The sequence below is a fragment of the Netta rufina genome, assembly GCF_964035555.1.
Source record: "Netta rufina genome assembly, chromosome: 21".
In the NCBI taxonomy this organism is placed as follows: domain Eukaryota; kingdom Metazoa; phylum Chordata; class Aves; order Anseriformes; family Anatidae; genus Netta; species Netta rufina.
In genome coordinates, this window is record NC_140145.1 from 4,363,388 (window position 1) to 4,377,731 (window position 14,344).

The window sequence follows — 14,344 nt, forward strand, 5'->3', positions numbered from 1 at the left end:
CTAAATATGCTGTGATTCAGAATACCACCGGTAAGAAGCTGAAATTTCTTACGTAGGTGGTAGAAAACATTAGGCACCTCTTTGGGAATAATCCATAGTGCCAAAATTCACTAGTGCCTAGTGTAGCTCAAGGTGAGTGATGTGAATACAGCACCTCTTCAGCCAAGCAGCATGCTTCAAGGTAAGGGTTTAGGACTTTTGGGACAGAAAAGTAAGTATAAAACTAAGATTTTGGGTGATTGTTTTGAACCCTTTCAGACATTTCAATTAACTGGCAAGTTATTTACAGTCCTGCTGTAGAGGTTGCAAACTTGAGCTACTGCATATGGTGGAATATGGTTCCAGTATCAGCTCTCATGCTTCATTTGAATTTACAGGGTAGTAAGAGGTAAAGGGGAAAAATGATGACCTGATTGCTGAAAGGTCAAGCCAGATGTTGCAACAAAAGTGGAAATAATATCTCTTTCTAGGTTTCATTGATATATTTTCTGAATCAAAAGAGCGCCTTGGTCTTCATGCATCAATGATATTGAGATTCTTGCACCGGAATCGAATTTCTAGTACTGCCATCCCATACCCGGTGTTGGAGTACTTCAACAATATCTGTACTATGCGGTCGTCTGTGTTGAAGGATTCTTTAGATCGACTTCTCCTAAAAGAGAGAGGTATGTAACGTTTTCTCTTTTTTTCCAGAATGGTAGTGTAACCATAGCTTGAAGAAGAGATTTCAGATACATTAACAAGTTTTATTTACTGTTAAATCTTTAACAGGCATGACTTCATGTTTTTATGAAGTTGATCTGCACACTTCTTATTTTTTTTATTTACATTTTTGAGGCTCATAAATTAATTTCCTAACTGCCTAGCATTCCGAGTAACACACTTGGGTGTTTCTCCTCTTTCTGGTGACCTGTTTCAGAATGGCAATTGCTAATTTGTGTTATTCTTTATCCAGTCAAATATCTCTACTAGTTGCAGGAAACAGTTTCCATATGGAGATGAATGTTTTCTGAAGCTGACTGCTCAGTATTAAAGTAACTGTTCTGGGGTGGCAGTAGTGAAACTTTTGTTATATTTCAGATGAGACTTTCTTGGTGGTTTCCCTAGAGGAAGAGATCCTTTTCTTCCTCTTGAAGCTTGATTTCATGGTATTTTCAGATCTCTGCGCTTTTCTTGAAACAGATCAAGTCATCTTGGGGAAACAGTCTGCTTTGTCCTTTCCCTAGAATAGCTGGATTAAGGTTTTCTCCATCATAAGTTACTTTTTTCTCTCATCTTTTTGGATTTTGGCATAAAAATAAAAAGTGCTGATGAGACCAGAAAGGAAATGAGGAGATAGAGACGGAACTAGAAATAAAGTTGGTATTTTCATACTGCAAGTGGTAAATTAGGACTATTGCGTTTTCATCTGAAGTAAAAGTTTTCTGTCTTTTATTTTCTGTCAGAAACACTTCTCCAGGAGCTCCGTCCTATGCCACCAAGTCAATTCATATGATATTATAATAAAAGTATAATGATTCTTGAAAACAAGGAAAATAAGAATGTTAGGAGTGATTTCTTTTATTATTATTTTTTTTCAGAATACCCCAGTGACTTGAATGGCAATCAGGAGCTGGACAAACTGAAGTCTGTCACAAAGTGCTATACTCACATAGAAACCTCATCCAATTCCGCTGATATTGACAAGATGACAAATGGAGAAACAACGTCCTTCTGGCAGTCAGATGGGAGTGCTCGCTCGCACTGGATACGGTGAGTGTCGCAGCAATGTCCAGCTGAGTTTTGTAGGTCTCACAGCAGGAGTGTAACTGGAAAAAATCTGAGAATTACTGAGTGACAGATGAATCTATTTGAAAACATGTCATGGATTTCTGCATAAAGTTTAAAGGCCTAATGAAGCCTTTAAAGGCCAAGCATCTTCCATGCTGATGCACATGGTTGTTTAGCTAAACTTTCCAACCCATATTGCTGTGGTTAGTGCTTGAACGGAAGTGCTTTGACACCAGCTAGACAGTTACTGCTCCTTGAAACAGAAATATTTAGTGATTCTTTGGTCTAGGTGTTTTTTTTTTGTTGTTTTTTTTTTTTTTGTTTGTTTTTTGTTTTTGTTTGTTTGTTTGTTTGTTTTAGATTTAAAAACAAAACAAAACAATTTTGTCCATTATTAACACTACACTTTTATTCCTGAGGAATTAATTCTCAGTTGAAAAGCTCAACAATAGAAAATTATACGGTCTGTCTATCAGAGGTGATGGTCTTTTAAGCCAACAACAAGTTTTCTAACACCTATACCACGATACAGGGTTGGTAATGCCTATGAAGCATTAGATAACTCCCAGTGGATTTATTTATGTTTGCAAAAGTGGAAACTGGGTGAGGCTCTGCTTAAAGTGAAGCGCTTGATTTATCTTTTTCAAAAAATGTTTTTTCTTTGCTTTGCAGTTTAAAGATGAAACCAGATGTTGTTTTGAGACATCTGTCCATTGCAGTGGCAGCTAATGACCAGAGCTACATGCCACAGCAAGTTACAGTGGCAGTGGGAAGGAATGCCAGCAGTCTCCAGGAGGTCCGAGATGTTCACATTCCAAGCAATATCACTGGCTACGTAACACTGTTGGAAAACGCTAACATTAGTCAGATGTGTGAGTCAATAAAGATACCATTGGTGTATTGTTTCGTTGCTTTTTTGAAGGTGAAAGTTTGGGTAGGTTACAGAATGATGTGTTGAAATGTCGATCATTAGAGCAGAAGCTCTTGGCCTTACCCTTGAGTCAGAGAAATTGTTTTAACTGTAGTTTAATTTCTTGCCTGTAAGAGAGTCTTCTGAGCCTTTGTCGCGTTGTCTGTAACTCAGGTTAAGGGTTAAAGAGCTAAAATGATTAAAACACGTTTTTAGCCTCTCAGTTTGAAGCCATCAGGCAATGTTAAAATATCTTTGCTTGCAGAGTGAAAGCTGTTAGATAATAGTATCAAGCAAAAAATTGTATCTGGGAGGCTATTTTTTGTACCAAAAGTCTGAAGAGTTGGTTAGGCGGTTCTCGTAAAGCAGCTTATATGCTAAGGACTTCTAAGTAGTGTTATTTTTAAGTCTGTTAGATCTGCGATTGCTATCTTGTAATCACTCAAAGGAGAGCTGCTCCTTCCTAAGACCATTCTGAAGCTTCAGAATCTTTGTGCCTTCAGCTCAAATAGATACTTTTCCCAAAGACAAACTTTCAGGGCCACAGAAGCAGGCAACAGGGATGTTGTTCCTCAAAAGTAACTAAGAGAATGTTACCTTTGCGAAATGGTCAAAAACTTATGCGAATGTTTTAATGTAATTTAATGGTTTGCATTTAGGCTTTACTCTTTCGTTACCTTCCCCAGCCCCTCCTGACCCAAGACACTTCCTATGTATGTAGGTAAAAAGGTATGATTAGTAGTGGTGAAATAATCTGTAATAATTTTCCACTTTGAGGTTTTTTTTTTTACTACTTTTTTCCTAATTTGTAGCAGTATAATATGTAATGGATCACATAAGCAATTTCAGAGGCTGAATTTTCCAAATCACAGTGTGCATGGTTAAGAAGCATACAAGTGCTAGTTGCCCATATGTGGGAGTACTCTTGTATGTCTGCTGCTATTTTTCTCTGAGGTTTTGCAGTATTTGTGGTTTTAAATATCTGGATTCTTCTACATCTAATCCAACAGAAGCAATGGAAAAAAAAATCTGCTTTCTGTTTTGACAGATGTACAGATAAACATCAAGCGTTGCCTTAGTGATGGATGCGACACTAGAATCCATGGACTCAGGGCGATTGGTTATCAAAGAGTTAAGAAGGTGGGCGTCTCAGTCTGCGATGCTTCGGCTATCTGGTACTGGTCTCTGCTGACCTCTCTGGTAACAGCTTCCATGGAAACAAATCCAGCATTTGTTCACACTATCTTACAAAATACTCAGTAAGTACCAAACTTCATAGTTGGATTTTTTTTTCCACTACTTCCAGCTTTTGTAAACTAATCTACCTTGTGTAACTGGTTTCCACTCCCTCCATTAAGGTATTTAAATGTCTTTTTAGCTACCACATTGTTTAAATTTTTATATTTCACCTTCACATACCAGAACAATTCTCATATCTGTTGTAACTAATCTAGTTGTTAAGCCATGACTGAATGGCTTTGACTCGTAATGTTTTCAAGAAGCCTAGAATTAGATTTCTCTTTGTTAATTTCATTGATTATAACTATTGCACAACTTCCACTTATGAACGGAGCTTGATTTAGCCCATTTTTCGGCATTTTTTGCCTGCGTAACGCCTTGTCATTCATTACATGGGAATACAGTGGTGTGTATGCAATATCTCTGCGGATGCTTGCTTGTGGTGATTGGCTGTTTTCTCTGTAACATTTCCTTGTTTGACTGCCAAACAGTTCTGCCTGATGACTTGAAGGATTGGAATCCTAATAACATCGCTACACACCCACGTTGACTTTTATAGAGCTTAGTTAGTGTGATACCTCTGCGTTTAAGAGCACCGCTGTCATTAGCTAATGAATACTGCAGGCTGAAGTCCATTAATGCTATCTTTAATTTCTGTCATCTATTCAAAGTCTTTAGAGTGTAGGTGACTTTATATGTGTTCATGTCTGCTCGAGGAATGTTCATAGCTACTTTACTGTAGTTTATAGTTCCTACATAGTTTGGATTTACTGAAACGGTGAGGGCCTTCAATTTTGCTACAGTATAGGTATTTGTTAGCTCAGAATTTATGTTATGTTTCTAATAAGGCCTAAAAACAGTTTTAAAAGAGAAATCTTGGCAAAAATATAAGCATTCAGGAATTGGAAATTCAGTATTTGGAGTTATAAAGTCCCAGACCAAACTTTGTTGTTGGATAGAATGTCTTTGATATAACCAACTAGAATTCCTATTTCCTATTTTCAGGGGTTATTAAATTACCTTAGGAAATCAAACAAAAAATCACATTGAAATTGGTCTGAATGAATTTAAAATCAATTTTCCCCCTTGTTAATGGGCTCTTGCTCAGTTCTGGAACTATTTAAAATAAGGTAGTGTTTAGACATTAAGTTATTTCTAATTCTGTCATAGATTTAATTCAAAACACCTTGATTTATTTCTCATTAAATGTGAGATTAAGACTACCTAACAATCACTGAAATTTCCCTACCTTCAACACAATACTGTTTTTAACTTTTGAGAAGATTATCTGTGTAAATAGATTCTTTCTTCATTCAGAAGCTATTTGTAGAGACCCACTTGTAAAAAGTGTAAAGATTTAAATGTCTAATTGTAGAAGTCTATTTTCTTTGATTGAAGTTACATTCCATCCTTTTTTCTAGGAAAGCACTGCAACACATGCCACCTCTGTCCCTAACGCCAGGCTCTACAGATTTTTCAAGCTTCTTATCTCCAAATGTTTTGCAAGAAGTAGACAGCTTCCTTATAAGAATAACAAGGTAAGATTGTGTTAATGTATTTTGATACAGTGGAAAAGGGTTTAGAAGAATTTGTATAGCAAATGTATCTTGTTTGTTACTTACCTGCTCTTTATTTTGAAAACCTTAAAGGCATTAAGAAACAGGTACCTTAGATTTTCTGTGTGAGCATTGGTTGTCTTCTTTTAAAAGCAGTGTCTGCTCCGCTGTATTTGGCTTGAAATGTTGTGTGCTAATGTAATTTAATATTAAGATGGTGTGCAGTGGCTTAAATGGGGCTAGAGGAGATTTGATCAACGAAAAGAAATTTCAACTCCCAGTAATTTCAAAGGTCAAAGACTAGTTTTGATTGCGTGGTGCTGTACTGTGATGGAGCACCGAAGGCAATGACAGCAGGCCAAGCTGGGACTACTGTAATACGAAAAAGAAAACTGAGCTGGTATAACTGTTGTTTTTTGTTTGTTTGTTTGTTTAAGAAAAAAATATCCTCAAGTCCTCAGAGCCTGGCTGCTAATACTAAAGGGAATAAAGATTGTGCCAATATTACTGTGTTACTGCTGTTTGAAGAAACCACTCTTTCACAGAGACTGTTGCAAAGCCCAGTCCAAGAATCTAGTGTCCATCCATGCAGGCAGTTCAGGCTGTGTTTGCTAGTCATGATGTTGTCTGGGAAATGTTGGAGCATCCAGATGGCCAAATTCAGGTCATAGGTTCCCTGCTGGGAACTGGGTCTGCACAGAACAGGATGCTTTATTCCTCTGCAGAACTCTCTCTAAAATACCCAATATTTATTATAGCAACTGTAACAAGCCACGCAGCTACTAGGTTTGATAATTTGGTGGTTTAATGACATCAGCAATTAGGTTACCACAGAAGAAACAGATATCCCATATTAAAATTGTACTTGATGCGCTTGTCCCGAGTTTTCTTTTCATATTGTTTGTTTTTTTTTTTTTTTTTTTCCACTTCCCCTCTTTTCTTTCCTCTTCCCAGTTGCTGTACTACTCCAGAGGTTGAACTTACACTCTTGGCCTTTGCCTTAGCCAGGGGGAGTGTTGCTAAAGTGATAAGTTCGCTTTGTACAATCACCGATCATCTGGACACTCCATACAAGGCTTCATCGCTTATCGCTTCTATGGCAACAGTTAGACAGAACCTGCTGTATAAATACGGTAACTGAATAATTGTTGTTTTTTTTACTGTGTGTATGTAAGACAATAGCTTTCACAGTTGGTTTACTTGTTGTTTTGCTGGGGTTTAAAGTGATATTAGACTTACAAGGTAATGACTGTTACCGAGAAGGTAGAGCTTGTGCAATTGAACTGCCCTAGGAGTTTGTGATTAGATAAGCTTTCTGTGATCCACGAATTGAACCGGGTGGCATGATCTTGAGGAAGAAGACATGAACTTTGTAGGCAGTGAGCCCTTTATCAAGACAGTGGCAGTGTTTCTATAGTGTTAAAACATCAGATGCCATTTTCTTTTTATTCTTCCACTAACACACTTAATTTTTTGTATGTTTAGCCTCAGTAAATGGTCTCTCTTGCAGACACATACACAAATGTAAAATATTTTAAATATAATGCTGTTAACATCTATTTACAGTTCTTTTGTTTTTACTTTTATAAATTAATCTGAGTATTTGTCATAACTGTAGAGCCACAAATGCTCGGGCATAAGGCAGCAGGATTTTGCTGTATAGACTGTGCTTGTTTGATAAGTCTGTATTTTCAGGTATCAGTTCCTGAGATTATCATTAGTATCTCTTGAAGGATTTTCCCCTTTGTTTGCCTTTTAGTACCTTTTGTCAGGATTTTTTGGCTTGTGCCTAAGAGTACATTAATTATTTTATAATTATAGTATCAGTATTTGCTTTCAAAATTTTTGAAAATCATTTTGTTTTTCCTGTAGTAGCTGCTGCTTTTTGCAAGGCAAGAGTGGTGTGTCATGTGTAGTATCATGTAGAATTCCAAACACTTGAAGGACCAATAGTTGTCATGATTTTCCTTCTCCTTCTGTACATATCTAAAGCTCTAACTATAGTAATCTAACATGACTTCTTATACATAAGGTTTTTTCTACTTTTTCTGTCTGACAGTGGTAAAAAGCTCATAGTATTGCAATATTTTCGGTTGCTCTTTGTATGAAGAACTTAAATCAGGCAAATAAGCTATATATTTTATGAATTTGAGAAACCTTGTTTTTCTTGTTTAGGAAAACCATTACGACTAACTTTGCAAGCATGTGATGTAAAGGGAAAAGAAGACAAATCAGGGCCTGAAAACCTCCTTGTAGAGCCATGGACTGGGGATGGTAAGAGCCTGGACTTGAAATCCAGAACATTCAACCATACACAAAGGCTGTTAACAAGGCTGCGGAGCTATTGCATATGTATATTTGGCAATACTCAATAGTTTTATGATATGGAAACAAACAAACAAAAAACGATATGAAAATTCTGTTTTACAACAAGGTGAATCTCTCAGGAACCAGTTTATTGTCAAAACAACAAAAGGATATGATCTAGGGGAGAATTATTGATACTTCGCGTGAAAGTAAGCAATAAACTGTCACATACAAAATTACACTATAGCACATTTTGTGGCTTGAAGTCATGAATCATTCACTGATGGTTTCCCAAATATTGATGGAGAACTATGGTGGAAATCACTGAGATTTTCACTGATTGTGCATACCTATTAATTCTTCACTAAAGCCTATCTTTGTTAACAGAAGGTTTTTATGTACTGGACACAACCTAAAGAAAGAGAGTTGTGTTTCTTGACCTTATGTGAACTGAAATGTCACATAAGCTTTCTGAAAGAAAAACCCTGTATATCAGCTTGTACAGTGCTACTTATAAATGAAAGCTATCGTGACAGAAAATCAGGCATGTTCTAAATATTTATTTTACCCCTTTGTATACTTGTGCATATTATTTATTGTTTTAGTTATTTTGTGGATTGATTCTGGTGTTTTGTAGATCAGTTTGAAGAACAGTGAGTTGTATCAGTGAGCAGAACCACAAGCTAAAGTAATATTTAAGTGTTACTAATAACCTTTAATGGGTAACACTCAGAAAGTAGCTGCAAATACTGCAGTCCCAAGAGATACACTGCTTGAGAGACCTATGTATGCTCTGTGGGAGTGTATACTAACATGATACATTTTTTTTTTACTTGTCTTTCACTGTGTTATTTGGAAACATGTCCAAATGAGCTACAGCATTTCACTAGAAACACATCTTGTTCTTGTTTCCCCCCTATGAGTCCACCATCTTGGTGTTCTCTTTCAAATGTTTTGCCTTAGCAGTCCCTCCAGCCTCATTCTGTTTCCACTGCTGCTTTAGGTTTTCTTACTGAAACTGGGAAGACCAGAGCAAGTATCATTCTTTCTACTGGCACTGAATCTTCATTTCAAGTGACACAAATTAGAATAAAGGTATGTAGTTTCTCTATGTTTTTCAAGGAGAAGGCTCTCTCTTTTCTCTTTTCCTTTTGGTAGAGTTGAATTTGATTTTTTTTTTCTTTTGTATCAACTAAATTTTAAATTCATCATGAAACAGTGGTATTTTGGGGTTTTACTTTTGTGTAAATCACAGGGATCTGAAGAAAACAGAGATTGCTTCAGAGTGCCACAAGCATGCAGTCAAGACATTTATTTTCTTGCTTTTGTCTATGTCTTGTACTATACTCAAGTTATTAAGGTGTAGAGTATTAATTTATTTGTAAGATCATATACATAGTATTTAAAGTAATTTTTCAACTCTGAATTGCAGAGTTTCAAGATATAGTATGTGAGTTCAGATTAAATGAAGGGTTTCTCAAATTCTTTTCAAAGACATCAGTGTAATTTGAACACTCAGTGCAATTTTATCTGGTTTGAAAACAAGATCTTGTGATTAAATCTTGTGGCCAGGAGAAATCTTCAGTGAGATTTCTGCTGCTGAATTTATTTATTTAAGGCAAAGAAATAATTGAATTCCTGGAATAAGAATGCATATTTTAATGTCCAAGGGAATCAAATAAGAATGGAATTCTGGCAATTAAATTCAAACTGGAGCCATAGAGGCAACTGAACTGTTGCAAAGCAGTGCAGGGATATTGGGATACAATTCTTTTTTTGTCTTTTTTTTTTTCAATTTTAAGTATACAAAAATTAGAATGAGCATTAGTATACAAATTCAGAATTAGTAAACAAAAATTAGATTGAGAATTAATATTTGGAAGTGTAGTTATTGTTAGGTTATTAGCAGAGTGATAATTGTAGCAAACATTAATCATGCACATGATCCAACGGATTACAAAAGCTTCCATAACACTTCTCCAAACCGTTTCATTTCCTTCTTTAGGTTAAAAAGTGTTATTCCAGTTTTCAGTTATTCCAGTTATATCAGTTTTGTTAGTACTTAGTTGCTTACTGTAACTTTTTTTTTCTGTGAAAACACCACCTTCTGTTATTGTCATTTTTATGTATGTTTCTCTATATTTGTTCTTTTAGGTTCGAAGAGGTGCTATTGGAGCCCAGTGTGGGCTGGTGTTTGCTTACAATAGTGCTTCAGAAAAGTTCCATGCAGAGGAACACTTCAAAAGATTTGAAAGCTATGACAAATGGAAGCTACAGGAATTCAAACAATTTTTAAAAAACAGGTAAAGGGGCACTTTTCCTAATGAAGGGAATATAAATGCTATATGAGGTCATTTTGCAATGGCATTTGAGCTACTGCGAATTGCTCCAAATGACTTAAAAATGATGCATGTGTCATTTAATGGTTACCTGTTTGATTTTAATAAGCCTTTGATGTGTTTGATGTGTTTGAGGAAATATATACGTAGGTGTTGATTTCAACCTCTTGATTTAAAAACCTATTTAGAAAAAGATGTAACAAAACAAACGCTCTGCTTACAGTGCAGATCTCTGATAATTTATAGAAAGATGTATTTTAATTAGTTTTATGAAGTTACTTTATCAGAATTGTTGCTTAGGAGTTAGGGGAGGTTAGGGACCATGACTATGAAGACTTTGTTCATTGCAATACACAAACTGGAGCACATACAAGGTATGCGAAAGTTTCTCTTCCCTCTCTGTCGTCTTTACAACCATAACGTGTTAAAAATATTTTGGCAGCATATTCAGCTTTGCAGCAGTTTCTTTTCTTTACAAAGTTTATGTTCTTCTATACGTAGAAGCAGCTGTTCATGTGATGATTTGGGAGATGATGATCCTGTTGGCTGGTTTGAAGTGGAAGAAGAGTGGGATGAAGTGGATGTCAAAATGCAACAATGCATAGTTTCCCAGGTAAGAAATGATGAAAATCCATTAGCTCAGTCACAGTGAGCAGAGGCTCATTGCTGTGCTCTGTTGTTATGCCAATTGAAATAAACATAACTTTTTTGTGCAAGCAGAACTCTTCTGGGTAGGAGTCAATTGGCTTCTAGCTGAAAGGATGATTTGACTTTTGTTCTGTGTTACATTCTTTTTCTCTGCATGTACACAGATATAGTTGTAGTTAAATGGTACTTCAGGTTTAGAGTTAACGCAAAATTATGTGATTATGCACAGATCAGTGGTTTTAGGAGTGAATATTTCTAAGGATGATGTGGTTGTTGCTTTATTCTAGTATCTTTATTTTATATTCTGTTTTTATATTTTAAATATTTTAACTTTTATATTTTATATTTATACAGATAGATACACATTTAGTTAACTAGATATCTAGTTGAAATATATAGTATCTTAACTGCATAGTTACAAATTTTATTCTTCTAGAGGCAGATTCTTCAACCCTTGTTTTAAGGGACAAATAATTAATAAGCAGTTCAATGAGTTAGATTGAATACCTTGAGGAATGTGGGACTTCCCTGTTTCAAGAGTGGCAGAAAATGGGTTTCGATTTATAATGTTTAAGTAGGAAGCTTTGATTTTCAGTCGCATTTATCTTGTTTCTGGTATAAGCTGTTGAATAGTTCCCCTGAAGTTTTTCGGACTCTGAAAATTAGCAGAAGTGGTTGTGGGACTTCTCAGAAACCATCATTGCTTGTTAAAGCATTCAGCTGTTGTCTGTGGAACCATTAACCCCTTAGACTTTTGAGTGAGTGGAGTTAGTAAATATCATTGGATGACAACACTTGCTCTTCCTTTCAGCTTTACGTTTTGTATCTTAATGTGGACAGAGTGAATAAAACTGTTTTAGATATTACATGCTGATGCTCTACTTGCTTTTAAATGCAGATAACGTTTTTTTCTACCTGCAAAAATGCTGTAACTATAGAGCCAAAAAACAGAGTATACAGAATGAATGGAACTGATAATTAACTAACTTTGCAGATACATGCAGAGGTCACAGAACCAGTACTGTGACTTTCCGAGAGTCCAAGTTTAGCCTGAATCTTGAGCTCATTATTTTGAACTTCTGGGGGTGATAGGCAGGGAACACGGCATGCTTGTCTCTCTCCCAAACCTGCAGTCTCCTCACACATGTGCTCTCATGTCTTGTAAAAGCCAAGTTTAGAGTAACTTTTAAAACCCACTCTTGTGCTGTGTTTTATGTTCCTTTAGTACTTAATGATAAAGTTCCTCTGCACAAGACAAGACACAGCAGAAAGGCTCGGAGTTCAGGGCTTGAATGTTCTTGGGTATCTTCGGCCTATGCGAGAGGAGCCCAACAGGAGCATGAACTGCTTGCAGTGCAGGAAAACTAGTGATGATACAGTGTGTGGCACAACTCTTCTCCTGAAGACACTTCATTTCATCCAGCAGCTTGCACAAGACCTGGTATTTTCACTTCTGTTCTGTTTAAGCCTGTATTTTCCATGCTAAAAGTAATAAAACTATGCTGATAGTAACTGTGAGTGGACGAAGCAAAGTCTTACAAGTGAGTAGTAATAATTATTAGAACCATGCTGTGGAAAAAAAAAAAGTGCTTTCTGGAAAAAGGCACTCTGTTATGGTTGCTGAAGTTGATTGGCAATATGCTCACCTTGGGTTCTGGAGAGAGTTAAGAACTATTTTTCAGCATCAATGCTGAAATATCAGTGCTAGGTGAAGTAGATGCAAGAGAAGGACACTGCACAGTCTATTAGTGTAACTATTTCTGAAGCAAGTATGGGAAAGGTATAGTCACAGAATGGCTTGGGTTGGAAAGGACCTTAAAGATCATCTAGTTCAAACCCTCATATGTAGGGAGGTAGCTAAGCAAGTTGTATAGATTAAAACATGTTCTCCTTCTTTCAAATAACATCAGTGTCCAAGGTGAGATCTATGTAGTTAAGAGGTATATCAGTGCTGGTATGCACTGATTCATGTCAGTATTGATGTACCCTACTTCAAGGATACATGTCAAAATCATGTTTTTGTTCATATCGTGCATGATTCAGTGACTTTTCAACTTAGATTCTGAGTCCTTTGTGGTCTCATTTTGTCTATTACTTAATTTTAGTCAAATTAAAAGAGTTAGAGGTTGTAAAGACTCTTAATGGGGTGGCGCAGGATAGAGATGTTGTACTAGACATTTGGAAAGAGGAGACAGAGTCCCTGTTAGTAGCTCTGTAAAGGGGAAGATTTCAGCCAAAGTCACCAGAATATTTTTGATGGTGAGAGAACTTATACTGGAACTCATGTGAGATGCAAATTTATAGCAAGGTAGGCTGCTTTAAATCCAGTGCTTAGATAACTATTTTTTGTGAATTTGTTCTGTTCAGAGTTAACTTTCCTATCCTGCATTTTCTTTGTCTTTTTTAAGGTTCATCAGAAGGAGAGTGGATTAAAATACAAGTCATTTTTAGATTTCACAGGCCTTGATCTGCAGCTGTTCTGGAATTTTTACAATAAACTTCAACAAAAGTAAGTTGCATCTTTACTGTGTGGGGAAGCACTAATCTGTGTGTGCATGTGTAAGTAAAGTATGCTTAGTTGTGTTGCAGCAGGTTGTTTTTTTTCCTAAAGTGCATCACTTACATAAATAACATTTTCCTCCTTCTGCCATATGGGTTTTTAACTATGATGTTGTAGAGAAGCTTGAGATGTAGATTTAGCTGTTAGCAACACTTTTTTTTTTTTGGCTATGCTGTCAGCATTTTTTTTATCTATCTGAGATAGTAAATCTCATAGCATTATTTATTTGCTATATAAGAGCTTCTCCTTTCTACTTTTTGCTTCTGTTTGTTTTCTGTGTTCTTACAGCCCAAGGGAAGAATGCATCTTTGCTCAAACGTTGCTGTTGCAGCTGCTCCAGAGCTGCTTCTCTGTACTTACTGGAGACAATAAAATTGCTAAACCTCAAGAAACTTCTCAGAACAAAACACCTGCTCACACAGAAGCTGCAGAAGAGCTTTACAGACATCTCTGTGAAGGTAATGTATATTGAATGTATTAACCGTTTTGTCTGTTCTGTTTTGCAAGTGTGTTACAGTAGGTAGAATTTGGGAAAATCTATTTATTTCTAAAGATTAAGCCAGTCACTCTATTCCTTTGTTTCTTCTTCAGGTCAGTGTGTACTAATTAGTCTATCACAATGAAACTTCTCTTGGCGTTTTTATAGGCTTTATGACAACTTATGGCTTGGAAGCAGCTGCAATAGGAAACTTCTTTTGAACCTGTCACCTGCTCAAACCATCAGGGAATGTGATCCTTTAACTGAATGAAGTTCAATCAGTTCACATATTTCATGTATATAAAAATACAGGCTCTTAGGAGGAGCCTGTAATGTGTACACAAACATGAAAGACTCTGGAGCCAGTGAAGAGAATTGCAATTACGCATTAGATTTGGCTGGAAACAGGATTTCACCCTCTTTATTGAAGTATAATTTTTTTGTTAATTAGCTGACAGTCTCCTGAAAAGTAAGCTGGAGATAAACCAGTTTATACAGAATCTGTCACATTTTGAAAGCTTTATTAGCTTTGATAGT

At 36.2% G+C, this 14,344-nt stretch overlaps 1 protein-coding gene across 3 annotated transcripts in view; it reads left to right on the top strand.

The window, feature by feature from the left end:
- ZZEF1 (zinc finger ZZ-type and EF-hand domain containing 1) overlaps positions 1-14,344 on the top strand; it is a 59,838-nt gene that overhangs the window by 5,466 nt on the left and 40,028 nt on the right. For all 3 annotated transcript variants that reach the window (XR_014619044.1, XM_084299710.1, XM_084299711.1), the window contains exons 3-15: positions 471-665; positions 1,581-1,752; positions 2,443-2,642; positions 3,729-3,939; positions 5,341-5,457; positions 6,430-6,608; positions 7,651-7,749; positions 8,786-8,877; positions 9,937-10,085; positions 10,623-10,734; positions 11,995-12,210; positions 13,178-13,278; positions 13,618-13,787. Coding sequence is in view for 2 of the 3 variants with exons in the window: in XM_084299710.1 (XP_084155836.1) it covers positions 471-665; positions 1,581-1,752; positions 2,443-2,642; positions 3,729-3,939; positions 5,341-5,457; positions 6,430-6,608; positions 7,651-7,749; positions 8,786-8,877; positions 9,937-10,085; positions 10,623-10,734; positions 11,995-12,210; positions 13,178-13,278; positions 13,618-13,787 (2,013 nt within the window). In the remaining variant the exon portion in view is untranslated. The remainder of the gene's footprint in view (positions 1-470; positions 666-1,580; positions 1,753-2,442; positions 2,643-3,728; positions 3,940-5,340; positions 5,458-6,429; positions 6,609-7,650; positions 7,750-8,785; positions 8,878-9,936; positions 10,086-10,622; positions 10,735-11,994; positions 12,211-13,177; positions 13,279-13,617; positions 13,788-14,344) is intronic.